Source organism: Narcine bancroftii, chromosome 5, assembly GCF_036971445.1.
Source record: "Narcine bancroftii isolate sNarBan1 chromosome 5, sNarBan1.hap1, whole genome shotgun sequence".
Taxonomy (NCBI): Eukaryota; Metazoa; Chordata; class Chondrichthyes; order Torpediniformes; family Narcinidae; genus Narcine; species Narcine bancroftii.
Genome location: NC_091473.1, coordinates 211577352 through 211596273, shown reverse-complemented (window position 1 = coordinate 211596273; position 18922 = coordinate 211577352). Strand labels below are relative to the sequence as shown.

Sequence of the window (18922 nt, the reverse complement as noted above, 5' to 3'; positions counted from 1 at the left end):
AAAAGGGGGGGGGGGTCAACTTCTACATGGTATCAATGTGTATATATGGTAAATACCCAGGGACATAAGGGAATTCAAAAGAGCAGAATGTTAAATCGATCTAGGTAGTGTAGGAATTTTAAGGGGACATAAATAACTGGTGGGAGAAGTCCACAGGTCCCAAATAATAGCATTACAGTGGCACAGGCATGGGTCAAGGTCATTCAGTCAGCTACATGCTGAGATAAAATCACCCAGAAAGTGCTTCAGAAGCTAAAAATGAGGCCAAGATCTTCAGGTCACAGTAATTTTTATTCAATGTCCATCAAGGTAAAGGTCTGACACGGCCCATCTGTACCAGCCAGCCAGTACAAAGGGGAAGTGACCCAGGAGATCTAATGCAGTTTAGATGAAAAATCTGATGAACAGAGGCAGCAGGTCAACTGGGGATTGTCCAAACACATGGATAGTTGGAGCTGCAGGGAAAAACCCCATTGGAACAATCTGGACCCCAATCGTCGACATACCCACAAACTGGAGGAACAACACCTTATATTCCGTCTCCCCAGTCTCCAACCAGACGGCATGAAAATTGTCTTCCAAATTTTGTCAGCCTCCTTTTCCGAGTCTCCTTTTCCCTCATCTCTCTGGCTCATTTCCTCCAACTCCCACCCACATCCCTGCCTTTTCCTGTCAGAGAGAAATCCTCTGCCCTCTCCCGTCACTTCTCCCCTCCCACCTGTATCCACCCATCTCTTACCAGTTCGCCTGTGCTGCTTTCCCTGACCCTCTCTCCTTATCATTAGACTGTCTAAGGGACCAAATCAGAAACATCGACTGCCTTTCACTCCCTGTGGATGCTGTGTGTCCTGCTGAGTTTCTCCAGCACTAATGTGCATTGCATCTTATATTCTGTCTCAGAATTCTCCAACCAGGTGGCATCAATAATCAACCTCCAGTTTCTGTTATCCCTGTTCCCTTTCCTCCAGCTCCCCACCCTCTTCACTTCCTTCTCACATCAGATGTCCTTAACCCTCTTTCCTGCACTTCTCAGCTTCTACCCTCCCATCAATGTCCACATTTAAGCGTCTGCTACCCCCTTTCCCCACACCTTTTTATTCAGACGTCTGTCTCATTTTTGTAACTCTTGGCAAAGGGCTCAGCCCCAAAATGTCAACTGTCCTTTCTTTTCTATGGATGCTGTGTGACCCTCATCATGACAATCCAGAGGTTGCAGCGCAGTTTCAAATTTAATCAATTGTAAACACCAAAGGGAACTTGCACAGCTAAGTCTCGTCCAGCAGTTAATGACATTGATGTCTGCTGTCTGGTTTATGATCTCAGCACAAAAGCCCAGCCACAGACCATAGGATGGAGTGAACACCTCCCCACACAGTCTTTCCCTGTAGCAAACTCAACAGTGGGCCTGCAGAGAGGAAGAATTGGTGAATTCCTCTCCACACTTGCTAGGAGAGAATGGTTTCTCCCCAGAGTGAACTCTCTGGTGCCTCCGCAGGTTGGTGGAATGAGTGAATCTGATCCCACACAGGGAGCAGGTGAATGGCTTTTCCCCAGTGTGACCTCTCTGATGCCTCAGCAGATGCGAGGATGTGGAGAAACCCTTCCCACACATGGAGCAGGTGAACGGTTTCTCCCCAGTGTGAACCCGCTGGTGTACCCGCAGGTCGGAGGACTGAGAGAACCCCTTCCCGCACAGGGAGCAGGTGAAAGGTTTCTCCCCAGTGTGAACCCGCTGGTGTACCTGCAGGTGGGAGGACTGAGTGAATCTGATCCCACATAGGGAGCAAATGAATGGCTTTTCCCCAGTGTGAACCCGCTGGTGTACCTGCAGGTGGGAGGAGTGTGTGAATCCAATCCCACACAGGGAGCAGGTGAATGGTTTCTCACCAGTGTGAACTCGCTGGTGTGCCCGCAGGTGGGAGGACTGAGTGAATCCAATCCCACACAGAGAGCAAGTGAATGGTTTCTCCCCGGTGTGAATCCACTGGTGTGCCTGCAGCCCAGAGAGCTGAGAGAACCCCTTCCCACATAGAGAACAGGTGAATGGTTTTGCCCCAATGTGAATTCTCTGGTGCCTCAGCAGGTTTGAGGATTGAGAGAACCCCTTCCCACACAGGGAACAGGTGAATGGTTTCTCCCCAGTGTGAATTCTCTGGTGTTGTAGTAGGTGGGAGGATTGAGAGAACCCCTTCCCACAAAGGGAGCAGGTGAATGGTCTCTCTTCGGTGTGAATCCTCTGGTGTTGTAGCAGGTGCGCGGATCGAGAGAACCCCTTCCCACATGCACAGCATTTAAAGGCTTTCTCTCTGGATCGAATGTTCTGGTGTTGCAGGAGACTGGAGGACTGGGTGAACCCCTTCCCACACACGCGGCAGGTGAACGGACTCTCCCCGGGGGGAAGGCACCCATGCTCCTCCAAGTCCTTGGAGGTTTGAAAATTCTTCCCACAGTCAGAGCACGAAAATGGGCTCTCCCTAGTGGGGACACACTGGTGTTGCAGCAGTACGTCAGAGCTGGCGAATCCCTCCCCACATTTGGAACAGGCGAACGGTCTCTTCCCAGTGTGAGCGCAGGGATGTGTTTCCAGCAAGTCCACAGAAAGTTCCTCATTGCCATACACTTCACTTTGGAGTGTTTTATCTGCTGTATCACTGGTCACCTGACCTTCCATGTTGGCCAATCAGAGGAGATCCAGTTCAAGCACTCAACGGGTATAGGATTTCTCCATGCGGTGATCTCCCCGCTCCTAATCCACCAATGAAGCTGGCTGATACTAAGGTTATGAGGAATCCAGTCGGTGCGTCAGACCACAATGTTGTTTTCTGAAGCTCTCCTGCCTGGAAACACAATACTTTCTTAACCCTGTGAAGAGAAGATGGTGGAGTGAGAGGGAGGAAGACATTCTCTGCAGCCAATGTTCCAGGAAGACACACCCTGGAGGAATGGCCAGCAACAGGACCAACCATGGATGTGGCCTGAACTGTGAGGAGGATCATTATGGAGGGTGAAATTTAGCACAGAAACATGTGATATGTTCTAAAAAGAGGCAACAAGGCAAGGAACATTTTATGAACCCAAAGATGTACTATTAAATGAAGTCTAGTTCTATGAACATTTTAGTCATGGCAGATGACCTCATTATTACCCAGAATCCTTCACAGTCAAGAATCTGCTCTGTCCAAAGAGCCACAATAGCACACACATAAACTGTATCCCCACATCAATTTTCCATTGTGACATCAAAAGGAGTTTGCTTATCTGCTTTGAGGGGATGATGGTGTTAAATGCCAAACTGTAGTTGATAAAGAGCATCCTGATGTGTGCATCTTTGCTGTCCAGGTGTTCAAGGGCTTTGTGTAGAGCCGGTGAAATGGCACCCACTATAGCCCTGATATTACAATGGAATGTATCCATGTCAATGTTCAGACTGGAGCTAATATACTTCATCATCAGCCTTTCAAAATATTTAATCACTGTTGATGTAAGTGCTACTGGTCGATAGTGATTAAGACAGGTTACTGCACTCTTCTTGGGCACCGGATGATTAACACCTGTTTGAAATAGGTGGGTACCTCACAACAGCGCATGAGGATCCCCCAGCAGCAATGGTCGGGGGTTGGGGGGGGTGGAGATGGATGGCAAAGACGATGCTGGTGGCAGGAATCAGACACATCCAAGAGATGAGCGATACAAGATAATGGGGAGGACACGGGCAAGGTATGGGTAGAGTACACACACCTGGATATTGGAAACTTCGTCTACAAAGTGGAGTCTCTTTTCCCTCTGTCTCCTTTTCCCCAGCTCTGCTTCCACACAGCCAACCACCCTCCCCCCCCCCCCCCGCCACCCCAATCAATACTCACATTTTCCCACCTATCCTTTATTCCATTTCCAATTAACACCTTTGTCCAACTACATAAAGTGATCACGATGAATTTACTCACCAGAGGAAAACGTTCTACAAAATACTCAACATAGCCACGTCCCCCTGGAGTTAAACAAGAAAACCTGCAGATGCTGGGGTTGAGGGCACTTCACCAAAGTGCTGGAGAAACTCAGCAGGTCACGCTGCATCTACAGGAAGTAAAAGCTGAACCACGTTACGGGCCTGAGCCCTTTGTCACGAATCTGTACAAACAGGGAAAGGCCTGAATAAAAAGGCGGGGGGAGGAGCACAGGATTAAACGTCAGGGGTAATAGGTGGATCCACGTGGAAGGGGAGAAGAGAAAGAAGCTGAGGTGATGGGGCGAGGACAGAGGGACCAAGGAAGGTAGAGCTGACAGGAGACGGGAGGGAAGGGGGTGGGGAGATGGAGGAGATGGAGGGAAAGAGAGAGAACGTTCCGGGACGTCGGTTCCCTTCACTCCCTCGAGATGCTGCGTGAGTTTCTCCGGCGCTTCAGGTTCCAGCGGCTGCAGCTCCTTGTCTTTCTGTCAATCTGCTCATAGGGCGGGGCTAACGGGAATGGGCGGTGTTGCATGTGATGTCTGTGACGTCATTTCCTTTAATTTTTTTAAAGAATCCAGAGACTTATAGAATAAGTAATCTAATAATAAAACAGTAAAACAAACCCACCCCTTCCCCCTCCCACAACAGATCCCTAAAGGGAAGCATTAAAAATAAACAAAAAAATTCAGTAATTTACAATATTAATAAATTCATATTCTTCATGTGAGAAACAGAAGTACCTTCACAGAATTTGCTCGAGACAAAAATTGAGAACAAAGAACTTTTATTATACAACAATGCAAAGTTGGGTGCTTCCCCTTACCCTGGGAATACACACAGATACTGGGGCTCACCCAACTTTTATACAGTTCATTTCAGTGTAGAGGTACCCTCCCCCTAACATTCTTCTGCCTCCTGGATTGGTTTAGCATTAGGTAATTCTGCCCACGTGGATTCTAACTTCTTATCAGTTTATGTGCCTTCCTGCAAACTTGTTAGCCAGGAAATATCATGTCTTTGTTCTTTACTCATTAAACAATCCCCAAGACTTGCTAAAGCTATCTACTTGCTATCCTGTTTTGAAGATCCTTATTTCATTATACTTTTATAACCCTTCCTCCCATTCCAGCATCCCTTCACCCTGATTTAACCCATAATACTTCATTTCTAATGAGCACTTGCTTGACTCCTCCCAATCCAGCATCCCTTCACCTTAAGTTAACCCATAATACTTCATTTTTAATTAGCACTTGCTTGACTCCTCACATTCCAGTATCCCTTACATTCATATTTAGTGTCCACATCTTAACAAAAATATCATAATTATTATGTAAATTGTATGGTATTTTCTCCATATAAATACACGACTTCAACTCATTATGCCATTGAATTACATTTAACTCCGCTTCATCTTTCCAGGACATAGCAACACATTTACGAGCGACTGTCAATGTTAGACGAATAATCGCTGTCTGAAACTTATCCACCCATAAGCCCACTAACGGAGTAAAATAACCTGTATGACATCATTTACTGATGGGCAGCACACATCAAGGAGTTGGAGAGATAACAAATTGGGAGCAAACACTGTGCCCAGCAAGAGTGATGTCAGTGTTTCTACCCAGAATGCAATGTGCGCCAGAAACCGCTCCATCTCGCCTTCTTAAATTAGACACAATATGCAACTAAATCACGTGACATCTCTTTATGACATTATAGCACCCACCTACTCATCCCTGTTCCCCAACCTCCACCAATGCCCGACTTCAGAAACCTGTCACTCTCTCAGCCTCGCCTCCAGACCAATCACCATCATGTGTCCTATTCACCCCCCGTTGGATTCGGTAAAGGCAACTGTCAATCATGCTCCCTTGCACCTGCGTGCTAAGCGCCCTGTGGGGAAGAGGGGCCATTGTCCTTCTGGATCTTAACAGGCATTCCACCTGCAGTTTGGAACATTGTCTAAAACTTTGTAACTTTGAGTGGAACAAAGAGTACACCATGTACTGACAGGTGGTGTGACTTCCAAATGAATTTCAGGCAAGGTCTCTTGACCACCAGCAGTAGGCAGGGAGCCTCCCTCACACACAACAGAACCTCACATTTACCAACATTTTGCTCCTTCTGCCAGACCCTTAACCTATCCATATATATCTGTAGACTCTCTGTATCTTCTGCACAATTTGCTTTACCACTCAATTTAATGTCATCAGTAAACTAAGATACACTGCACTCGGTCTCCTCTTCCAAGTCATTAATGTATATCATGAACAGTTGCAGGCCCAACAGAATCCCAATGGAACACCGCTCACCACTTGTTTAGACTTCTCTTTTGTATTTAAATCTCTCTTGAGTAGTTTCTTCTTCCAATACCAATATGTAGAAATTCTGCCTGGCCCCAGGAAAAGGAATCTTGTGGCAGTGCATTCTATCTGGACCTCAACAGGCTTGGGGACTGCACACCATCGGACCTAATGAATGAGATGCTAGTGCTGGCGGAGGATCACAAACCTTGTTTCCTATTCCGTCAGATCTTCCTCAAGCAGATGTCCGGGACATCTAACTACTCCTGGCGGATAAGGACTTCATGGATCGATGCTGAGTCGCAGCCCAAGCAGACACCCTCTGGCGCACCAAGAGTGAGAGTGAAGTGGCCCTCAGTCAGGTTGCGCAACCAAGAGCCTGCTGGCCGCAACACTCCCCCAAGCACAAGCAGGAGGAGCACCATTCCACCTCGTGCTTTTACCATCAGCGCTGGGGAGCACAAGCTCGTAAGTGCTGATAACTGTGTGACTACCAAGGGAAATGACCCGGCCAGCCACCATTGATGGCTGTGCCGGCTGGCCACGTGGACAGCCTCCTTCATGTTACCAACAAGTCCACTGGCCAACATTTCCTGGTGGATGCAGGAGCGGAGCTGACCATCCTGTCCCCCACTGCCCTCAAAACATGCACCCAATCTCATCCCACCCTGTGGACAGCCAACGGTTCCGACATCAAGACCGCAGGGCACAGATCCAGATCCAGATCAGGAAAGAGAAATTCCACTAGAAGTTCATGTTAGCCTCAACGGGTACTGCGTTGTTAGGGGCTGACTTCCTGAGGGCACATGAACTGTTGATCGACATGAAGGGTAAGAGCTGATCAATGCTCGCACTTTCCATTCATTGTGCCTGGGCGCCTGCAGGCCCAAGAATGCCGCCATTGCCACTTCCAGGGATGAGTATTCAAATATACTCCATGAGTTCCCCACCAGCCTTCAACTACGATTCAGCGCCACCTTACACCTCAGCATGGGATATACTACCATATCTCCACGCAGGGCCTCCCACTACACGCCAAACCCAGACGACTTCCGCCCAAGAAGCTGCAGCTGGCAAAGGAGGAGTCTTCCCAGCTGCAGGAGTTGGGGATCGTCCATTACTCGGACAGCGCCTGGGCATCCCCTCTCTACATGGTCACCAAATCCTCTGGGGTCTGGAGACCCTGTGGCGATTACCGACATTTGAATGATGCGACCACACTGGACAGGTACCCAGTTCCACACATTCAAGACTTCTCGACCAATCTCCATGGTGTTCAAGTCTTCTCCAAGGTTGACCTGGTGCAAGAATACCATCAGATCCCGGTCCACCCCGAGGACATTGGCAGAAGGTGATCATCACTCCCTTTGGCCTTTCGCCTCAAGAACACGGCCCAGTCTTTTCAGCACCTTATGGATGCAGTGGGAAGGGACTTGGACTTTGTGTTTATCTACCTGGATGATATCCTTATCGCCAGCCGCAACCGCGAAGAACACAAGGCCAACTTCTGTACACGGCTTGCCTGACTGGCGGAGTTTGGCCTCACGGTCAATGTGGCCAAATGCCAGTTCAGCAAGCAGACGCTGCAGCTCCTGGGGCACACCATCTTGGCCGTCCAGCAGTTCCCCAAGTCAACCACCCTCAAGAGTTTGTGGGGATGGTGAATTTTTATCATCAGTTCATCCCCAGCGCCACCCGTACCATGCGACTGCTGTTTGCATTGATTGCCACTAAGGATAAAGTCCTGACCTGGTCAGAGGAGGCAGAGACCGCTTTTGCCACAACAAAGGTGGGCCTAGCCAATACAACTCTATTGGTGCACCCATGCCTGGAGGCACACACGGTGCTTTCGGTGGATGTTTCAGCCACGGTGGTAGGGGACGTACTCGAGCAGTGGCTCAACGGGCAGTGGCGTCCACTGGCCTTCTTTAGCAAACAGCTGCACCCTCCGGAGCTCAAGTACAGCATTTTCGACTGGGAGCATCTGACACTTTCAATATTTTCTGCAGGGCAGGCCCTTCATGGTGTTCATAGACCACAAGCCCCCTCACATAAGGACTCGCAATGGCAAAAGATCTGTGGTCGACTCGCCAGCACACCACCTCTCCTACGTGTCGGAGTTCACCACCGACATCTGGCACAGGGCAGGCAGACAATGTCAGGGTGGATGCGTTCTCTCGTCTGGCGATCAACGCTCTCGCCCCCAGCCTTGACTATACATAGTTGGCACTGGTCGAGAAGCTGGACACAGAGACACAGTCTCTCCGGACCACCATCTCTGGCATCGAGCTCCAGGACATTCAGTTGCCCCACAGCCTAGACATGCTGCTCTGTGATGACTCCACCGGCTCGCCGTGCCCGGTAGTCCCACCGCAGTAGAGGTGGAGGGTTTTCAGCTTAAACCATGACCTAGCCAACCCCTTGGTGAAGACTTCAGTACGAATGGTGGCAGAGAGGTTTGTGTGTCACGGGCTCAAAAAAGTCCCCGAGATGGCGAGGAACTGCACCAGGTGCCAGGTCTCCAAGGTCCGCTGGCATACACAGGCCCCAATCCAGCATTTCGACCCAGCGGTGCAGAGATTTCAGCATAGCCACATTGACGTTGTAGGTCCCCTGCTGGTGTCCAGAGAAGTGCACTACCTTCTCACAATAGTCAATTGGACCATGAGATGGCCGGAGGCCATTCCCATCAAAGAGGCTTCCGCAGAGACGTGCTCCAGGAACCTAGTCAGTCATTGGATTGCTAGGTTCAGAGTCCCAGCGCACTCAGTAGTGACAGGGGTGGCCACTTCACCTCTATGCTCTGGGCTCAGCTGGTGAACCTCCTTGGGGTTAATGTCCACCACACCACAGCCTACCACCTACAAGCAAATGGTTTGATAGAGAGGTTTCATCGTCATATGAAATCCGCCCTCATGGCTCGCCTCACCAGCCCAGGCTGGGCAGACGAACAGCCCTGGGTCGTCTTTGGCATCAGGACAGCACCCAAGGAGGACCTACAGGTGTCTTCTGTGGAACTGGTCTACGGTGTGCCGCTCTCACTGCCCATTGAGTTCTTTAGCCCGGAGCCCAATGTCACGTCCGAGCACGCGAACCTTTTTGGCAGATCTATGTAAAAAACTATCCTCGCTAGCCCCCCCCCACCCCGCCTCCCTCACATCATGGCATCCGACCGACACATCCTCCCAAAGAGCTGGACTTGGCGGAATTTGTATTTGTTCGGCACAGTCCACATATGGTATATTTACAATGCCCGTAAGAGGATCCATACAAGGTCCTCCAGTGGTCTGGCAGGACTTTCACTATGGACATAGGGGGTAAAAATGAATTTTTCACCGTGGACCGTTTGAAAGCGGCGCACTTAGACCTATCACGGCCGGTGGAGACAGCTATGCCCAAATGCTGGGGCCGCCCACCCAACACCCAAGCGGTGGGACATGTGTCCGGTTCTAGGGGGTTGTGTGATGGTGCACTCTCTCATGGTGAACCGGCCCCGCGTGTAACGCCATGTGGCGGGGCAGCCATGGGAAGATGGCACTGTCAGGGTTTCTCCATGGCTTGTCTCCTGCCCAGCGCACGCCTGGGGCAGTGATTACGACGTCACAATGCACGAGGTGACTGAGCTCATGATGCCCTTAAAAGGGAGCGCACTGAATTTAAATAAAGCAGTCATTAACGACTTTCAATGTAGTGGCTTTTTCTTTCTTGGCTGTGTCCAGCACTACAATCTCAGGGTTGTATGTGATGCCATGTATCTTGAGTTCAATGTGCAGATGCAAGAGATCACAATTCATGGAAGGAGTAGTCGGGTCCAGGAGGGCCTTCGAATTCAAGTTAGATGGAAATGGGGTGCGATTGGCGTGAAGGCGGGGTAAATATGATGTCATAAAAACAGCTCACATGTGTGGTGAAGCAGCCTGTCAAACCCCCCCCCCCCCACCTCTGGCGAGCCTTGCTGTACTAACATTGGCTGTGCATTATCTCTCCTATTCAAGACACTCCCCTTGGGTATAACTGTGTCTGCACCCATTGTCTTTCATTATTGTACCATTAGCTTCTGCTAATAAAAGCCATAATTATTGTTTGACCACATTGTCTTTGTTTACTTCATCAACTGGCACTTCAACATGGTAAGTTCTGTCAGAGCCAGATGGAACGGTTTCTTGACCACAATGTTCTGCAGGTAAAAACATCACCATCAAACTCATGAGAAGTGGCAAAACATCTTTCCAATCCTGAGATTTCTTTATCAATTATACTAACTTTGTTTGCCCAATTTAGTTTGTTTTTAGGTTGTAAAGTAAATTTTCATGAGTGAATTACTACCTATAGAGATCTTTAGCAATCTATGCTAATTTCCCTTTTAAAATAGTTAAAGACCAATTCAAATATCTGGGAATTACGATGACTAAAAGTTGTAAAATCTTATTGGAAGATAATTTTTCAGTATTAGCTAACCAGACTAAAGAGTCATTATCGGGACGGCCACCCTTGTGCATGACAGTGATTGGACATATTAATGTAATTAAAATGAACATTTTTGTACATGTTTCAATCTTTACCAATTTTCATTCCTAAAACTTGTTTTAATTCACTGGATTCAATTATTTCTTCGTATTTACGGCAAGGTAAACAATCGGTATAAACAAGGCCTCTCTTCAATAGACGAAAAGAAATGGGGCTTTTCTCTCCCAAATTTTATATTTTATTATTGGGCAGTTAAATGTACAAAAATTATATTGCTCTTACATTTTGATATTTCAGATGATCAACCCCCTTGAGTTAAAATGGAACTGAGTTTTTCAAAAAGTTTCACTATGTTGGCAGTTTTAGGATCTTCCTTACCTTTTTCTTTTTCGAAATTTACGGACAATTCGATAATGAGACATTGACTGAGAATATGGGCACAATTTAGGAAATTCTTTGGCTATCTTCATGTTTCTCTTTCTAGTCCTATTATTAAAAAAATCATCTTTTTCATCCTTCTATCTTGGATGCAGCTTTTAGTGAAAGGGTTGGATTGGGAATAAAAAGTTTTAAGGATCTTTATATTCGAGGCAATTTCACTGCATTTGAACAATTGATAGGCTTTTTTTAGATCTCTACAAATAGGCATTTTGTTCAGTCTAAATTCTCTAATTTTCCTCGAATGCCTGATACCAATGTTCTTGATTTAAAGTTTTCCCATGGTGGATCAATAGCAAGTATTTATAGCAAATTGATGGACCTAAAAATATGTTCACAGATTGGAATGAAGAATGAATTGGAACGAGATTTGAATACATCAACTTCAGATGAAAATTGGGATAACATGCTGATCTGATGAATAATTACTTCATTCTGTCCATGTCATTGTTTAATACAATTTAAAGTTGTACATAGAAAATGTATGTCTTTCAATCAATTCCCTATTTTTTAAACAAAAGTTTTTTTAAGGATTTATATAAAGCAATTAGAGACTTCTTATGGAAGGGAAAATTTCTGAGGGTAGCGATGAGAAAGTTGATGTGGGATTTCCAATTTGGAGGTTTAAGATTACCGAATTTTCAGCATTATTATGAAGCAGCTCAATTTAAATTTCTTAGTGCATTAATGAATATGGATGATCCACCCAGTTGGGCAAAGGTAGAAATGGCGGTTATTTTAGAAAAATCTCCTCATGAGTTTTTGTTTCGATGGAATAAAAATTTATTATGAACTTATGATGTACCAATATTGAAGCATTTATTGAATTTATGGACAAGTAAACTTAACAAATTGGGGCTCAAAAATAAATGGTCTGGACGATTGCCATTATATAATAATCAACTTGTTCCTTTTACAGTCTCCAATATCACCTTGAAACAATGGGAAAGGAAGGGAATAAAAAACTTATCTGATTGTTTTTCTGAGGGATGTTTTTGTTCCTTTGATGAATTACAAAGAAAATTTGGTATTAGTGGAAATTCTGTATTTGTATATTATCAATTAAGATCTTTTGTAAAACAAATATGTGGTCGTCATATGATCTTACTGCCTGATTCTAATTTTGAGGAATATGTACTTTCAATAGCAAAAAAGGGATATATATCTGATTTGTATTGTATTTTACAAGAAACTGAAAGTAAAAAAGATTGGGATAAAGATAAATTGAAATGGGAAAAAGATTTAGGTTTTACAATAGCTGAAGAAGCCTGGATGGAAATTTGCCAGAATAGTATTCGGAAACTAATTAATGCTAGATTAGCAATGATTAATTATAATTTTATACATCAGTTATATTTAACACCGGAGAAATTAAAAAAGTTTGGCCTTAGTAAGTTGGATTGCTGTTTTCGTTGTAACCAGACGGCTAATAATTTTTTGTACACTGTCTGGCTTTGTGATCAATTGCAACAGTTTTGGAAAGGTATTCAATCTATATTTAATAGTTTATATAATATCTGTCTTGTATTAGATCCTAATATATTTTTATTAGGGAATTTGCAATCACTAATTGATTTAGGTTTAAAGGATTATCAGATTTCCTTTATCTATATAGCTTTAGCTGTGGCCAAGAAATGTATAGCACTTACTTGGAAAGATAGAAATATATTAACTTTAGATAGGTGGCATTTGGAGATGAAATCCTGTTTGACCATGGAAAGGATATCTTTTTCAATTCAGGATAGGATGTCTTTTTATGTCAAAGTGGACTCCGTTTGTTAAATATATGCATTTAAGTTTGCTTTAAATATGTTTTAAGTGTGATATTTTAGTATTGATAACTTTTTTGTTAGTATCTTTACTTGTTATGTTTTATTTTTTTTGTAAGTGGGCTTTTTTTCTTATATATAATATTGTTTATTTTATTAACTCTTCACTCTCTATTTTGGGGGGGGGGGTTAGACTAATTTTAAGTTAGGTTATTAATGTTGTGTAATAATCATTGGGGGGGGGGTTAGTTTATTTAGTTTACCGATGTGGCACTGTAATTTTATTATCTTATTTCTATTTTTTTTTAAAATGTAATCTTCTATTTTATTCATGTTATAAAATCTTAAATAAAGTTAAAAAAAAAGAAAATGTATGTCCAAAGTTAGATTATCTTGTTTTTATCCTGATGTTGATCCACGATGTGGCAAATGTAAAAAATTTGAGGACTCTCTGATTCATACATTCTGGGAGTGTCCTGAACTATAAGAATATTGGGAACAATTCTTTAAAACTCTATCACAGAATCTTAGGATTAAATTAGAACCATGTCCTTTTATTGCTTTGTTTTATTATTCTCTAGAAATGAAGATTTCCTTGAATTCAACTAAAATAAAATTGTAGCTTTGATTTCATGGATGGCCGTAAGAGCAATTTGGATAAGAGGGAAAGACAGCAGAGCACCAACTCGTATGCATTGGTTACAGGATGCTATGCCTTGGTTGAGTTTGGAGAAAATTAGATCAAATGTTAAAGAGATCAAGGTTAAATTACAAGATATGGGGCCCATTCATGGACATGATCATCATTTTATGACTTAGGCAGGGGTGCTCTGGGGTTTTCTATCCGACGTCCAAGAACCGAGACTCGATTCTTTACAATTCATTTTCTGGTGACCGTGTTTAGTGGGAGGAGTTAGATTAGTGGTGGGGTGGGGTCTTCCTTTTTTATTTTCTTTTTTCTTTTGTTCTTATTTTTTTTCTACAACTGGAAGAGATTGGTCTATTTAATCACAATGTAAACTCAGTGTTAAACAGGAGGTGAAATTCTCATAAGGATTTTTCACTTTTTCAAGAATTATATAAGATAATGAATAATTTATATAAGACTCATTCTGGGTTTCATTATATAAAATCTAGAATTAATATCTAAACAATATATATGTAATCTTCTTTGGCTTGGCTTCGCGGACGAAGATTTATGGAGGGGGTAAATGTCCACGTCAGCTGCAGGCTCGTTTGTGGCTGACAAGTCCGATGCGGGACAGGCAGACACGGTTGCAGCGGTTGCAGGGGAAAATTAGTTGGTTGGGGTTGGGTGTTGGGCTTTTCCTCCTTTGTGTTTTGTCAGTGAGGTGGGCTCTGCGGTCTTCTTCAAAGGAGGTTGCTGCCCGCCAAACTGTGAGGCGCCAAGATGCACGGTTTGAGGCGATAACAGCCCACTGGCGGTGGTCAATGTGGCAGGCACCAAGAGATTTCTTTAGGCAGTCCTTGTACCTCTTCTTTGGTGCACCTCTGTCACGGTGGCCAGTGGAGAGCTCACCATATAACACAATCTTGGGAAGGCGATGGTCCTCCATTCTGGAGACGTGACCTACCCAGCGCAGTTGGATCTTCAGCAGCGTGGATTCAATGCTGTCGGCCTCTGCCATCTCGAGTACTTCGATGTTAGGGATGAAGTCGCTCCAATGAATGTTGAGGATGGAGCGGAGACAACGCTGGTGGAAGCGTTCTAGGAGCTGTAGGTGATGCCGGTAGAGGATCCATGATTTGGAGCCGAACAGGAGTGTGGGTATGACAACGGCTCTGTATACGCTTATCTTTGTGAGCTTTTTCAGTTGGTTGTTTTTCCAGACTCTTTTGTGTAGTCTTCCAAAGGCACTATTTGCCTTGGCGAGTCTGTTGTCTATCTCGTTGTCGATCCTTGCATCTGATGAAATGGTGTTTATTTCTATCAAATTAATAGAAATATTAAAAAAGCATCTTTCACCATAAAACAAAAAATTTGTATTATTTTGACAGATGAATCTTTCACCCACCGTAAGACCTTCACATTTTCATGAAAGTGTGGTTCCCTAAGGAAAACCAAGGCCATCTGAACGTTTCTCATTACTCCCTCGCTGCTGTAATCCGTGTCTCTTCACAAAGCTCACAATCTTCGTTTCATTTAACCCCCTCTTGGGTCTCTCTTTTTCTCTGCACCATGTTATGAATTCTGCTCTCCAGTTGAAATCTCCCTCTCCTCTTTCTTACCAGTAAAATATTTCCCTTGTCGAATCTGTAATGTGCTGATCAAGGCGGTGAGCACAGATACATTCCATCAACCCCTCGTCAGGGCTCCTCAGACTGTATCTCTCTGCATTCACCTCCATGTTTCATCCATGTGTTCACCCATTTCACCAGCCCATCCAAATGGTCTATACCTCAGCTGGACTGGGAACAATGTCTGAGGGATTGTTTGCCAGTTCTGTTGGGGAGGGCAAGATGATTATGACAGGGGACTGACATTATCTGCAGGATGACAGAAGGAAGCAAAATAAAGACAGAAGCAAAAGTTAGAAAAGGACAAAGTCAAAGTAGAGACAGAAAAAAAGAATCAATGCAATAGATAAAAAAAGGTCACGTTGCAACTTGATTGAAAAATGCCCAGAGCTTTAGAAACAAGGTGAATAAACTGCTGGAACAAATCAGCCAAAAAGGGTGAAATTTAATGACCATTATACAAATGTGGATGCAGGTTGCAGATTGTTGAGAATTACTGTATATACTCATGTATCAATCAATTTTTGGAGCCAAGAAAGTGATGTCAATTTTTACATGGGTCAAACCTTTGAAGTAGCTGTGTCATACAGGCATCAGGAGATCGGATGGGTGGGAAGCCGGGGCAAGGATCCAGACAGCTCAGATGGGCCATCAGCCATGGCTGCGGGAGTTTGGATCTGTGAGCAAATGGTGTGTTGGAGGTTCAGATCCATATGGGTGAGGATTCAAGGTCGGGAGCTCCAATGGTTGGGCAGACAAGTTTTCAGGAATTTGAATGCGTGGGCTGCCAGGATGTTGGGAGTTGGGTATGCAAGCGGCCAGGGCAACAAGAGCTCAGGTGGGAGGGTGACCAGGGTGAGGATCTGCTGTCAGGAGTTCAGATGGGTGGACATCCAGGGTGTTGGGAACCTGATCTCCAGTCAGGGTCTTGGTGGGTGGTTAGGGCTAAAATTAAGGGGAGGGGGGGTGGGGTTGTTGACTATTGCATATCATATAAAAACATCTAATTTTTGGGCCAAAAGGGGTGGGAGGGTCAACTTCTGCATGGTATCAACGTGTATATATGGTAAATACCCAGGGACATCAGGGAATTCAAAAGAGCAGAATGTTAAATCGATCTGGGAAGAGTGTAGGAATTATAAGGAGACATAAATAACTGGTGGGAGAAGTCCACAGGTCCCAAATAATAGCATTACAGTGGCACAGGCATGGGTCAAGGTCATTCAGTCAGCTACATGCTGAGATAAAATCACCCAGAAAGTGCTTCAGAAGCTAAAAATGAGGCCAAGATCTTCAGGTCACAGTAATTTTTATTCAATGTCCATCAAGGTAAAGGTCTGACACGGCCCATCTGTACCAGCCAGCCAGTACAAAGGGGAAGTGACCCAGGAAACCTAATGTAGTTTAGATGAAAAATCTGATGAACAGAGGCAGCAGGTCAACTGGGGATTGTCCAAACACATGGATAGTTGGAGCTGCAGGGAAAAACCCCATTGGAACAATCTGGACCCCAATCGTCGACATACCCACAAACTGGAGGAACAACACCTTATATTCCGTCTCCCCAGTCTACAACCAGTCGGCATGAAATTGTCTTCCAAATTTTTTCAGCCTCCTTTTCAGAGTCTCCTTTTCCCTCATCTCTCTGGCTCATTTCCTCCAACTTCCACCCACATCCCTGCCTTTTCCTGTCAGAGAGAAATCCTCTGCCCTCTCCCGTCACTTCTCCCCTCCCACCTGTATCCACCCATCTCTTACCAGTTCGCCTGTGCTGCTTTCCCTGACCCTCTCTCCTTATCATTAGACTGTCTAAGGGACCAAATCAGAAACATCGACTGCCTTTCACTCCCTGTGGATGCTGTGTGTCCTGCTGAGTTTCTCCAACACTAATGTGCATTGCATCTTATATTCTGTCTCGGAATTCTCCAACCAGGTGGCATCAATAATCAACCTGCAGTTTCTGTTATCCCTGTTCCCTCTCCTTCACTTCCTTCTCCCATCAGATGTCCTTAACCCTCTCTCCTGCACTTTTCAGCTTCTCTCTCTTCTACCCTTCAGTGTCCACATTTAAGCATCTGCTACCCCCTTCACCCTCACCTTTTTATTCGGACGTTTGCTTCATTTTTGTAACTCTTGGCGAAGGGCTCAGGCCCAAAATGTCAACTGTCTTTTCCTTTCTATGGGTGCTGTGTGACCTTCCCTCATCATCTGACAATCCAGAGGTTGCAGCACAGAGTTTCAAATTTAATCAATTGAAAACACCAAAGGGAACTTGCACAGCTAAGTCTCGTCCAGCTCTGCTGGCTGGAGAGCTGAGAAACCCCTTCCCACACAGGGAGCAAAGGAACAGTTTCTCCTCATTGTGAACTGCAGGCGTGCCTGCAGTTTGGAGGAATAAGTAAATCCGATCCCACACAGGGAGCAGCTGAATGGTTCCTTCACGGTGTGAATTCTCTGGTGTTGTAGCATGGTCCAAGTGGGAAACTGTGATCTGCCCTGTTAAAATGCAACTGACAGACCAACCACACAGGACAGTTAGGCCATGTCCCGGATCAAGTAAATGCATTGGCGTAGCTAAGGAGCTAAGGCGGGGTGGTGGGGGAGGAACACCCCCTGAGCATTTCTTCAGAGTTGGTGTCTTTTTAAACTGTGTGCTCATGGCTCAGTCTCCTTTGATGCGCTGGTGTACCATCAGTGCAAGCCCGTTACTGTAGTAGGCCACCAGCGCGCCACAGGAGAGGTGGGCAACCATCGCGTCACAGGAGGGGTGGGTCACCAGCGCGTCACGGGAGGGGTGGCCCACCAGCGCGTCACTGGAGGGGGTGGCTCACCAGCGCGTCACGGGAGGGGGTGGCTCACCAGAGAGGCGCCAGTTTGAAGTATGTGATCAGTGGTGCGGTCTCGTCGCTGGCATCTGGAGAGGAAAAGCTCCGAAGGTTTTTATTCATCCTTATATTTCAAAGTTATAAAAAGTTCGTGATAAATACAAAATAAAAATGTATAATGAATTTAAAATTATTTGGTATGAGTTGCACTCCTGACAGAACAGCCTTTCATGGTCTTGCACACGTCCCATCAGAGCCTGAGGGAGTTGAATCTACTGCCAACTCGAAGCGAGGAACTCACGGAGGCTGTGGGCCGGAGGGGTATTAAATATTGTGAGGAGTTGCCGAGGACGCCGAAGGGTTCCTGACTGTCTCAGAGGTTCTGATCTGGAACTCGGGTTCCCAATGGTTTGGACTGGACTCTATGTGGCTGTAGAATCACTGGAGGTGAATCTATGGACACTCAGTGACTTGGGGGGGGGGGGGGGGGAGTGCCCTCTTTTGGCTTCACTTTCTATGTGAGGAATGTAAGATGCGCCTAGGCAATTTCTGCCAGTGGCCAATCTGCTTTGCAGCAGGTAAAAAGGAATGTAATAGGACGTTTTATTACTATGACAATAAGTTGAATCTTGAATCACCCAGAAACAATAGAATGAATCCCGGAATCTGCGGTCATCAGGCAGCTGGATGTGGTAGTGTAGGCAGCGGACTGAGTGCCGCCCAGACCACGTGGTGGTTCGAGCTGCACAAAGGCACCTTCCAGTTGAGTTCCTGCAGCATTTCTGTGTTTTTACAATCACAAGGTCAGCAGACTTCAGTGTTTCATTAACAGCAACTTCTGTTACCCACCCTTCCCCCCTCCATGTCCCCTTTCCTCCATCTCTCTCCCCTGTTCCCTCAGTTCTGCTTCCA

The 18922-nt window shown here is 45.5% G+C and overlaps 1 protein-coding gene across 1 annotated transcript; it reads right to left on the bottom strand.

Moving 5' to 3' along the window:
- Positions 1-272: 272 nt before the first annotated feature.
- Positions 273-4449, bottom strand: LOC138764744 (zinc finger protein 235-like). The gene is made up of 2 exons (XM_069940992.1): positions 3945-4449; positions 273-2862 (listed from the first exon to the last, which is right to left on the bottom strand). The coding sequence occupies exon 2, from the start codon at positions 2669-2671 to the stop codon at positions 1394-1396; it is 1278 nt and encodes a 425-aa protein (XP_069797093.1). The 5' UTR covers positions 2672-2862; positions 3945-4449; the 3' UTR covers positions 273-1393.
- Between the last annotated feature and the right edge of the window lie 14473 nt (positions 4450-18922).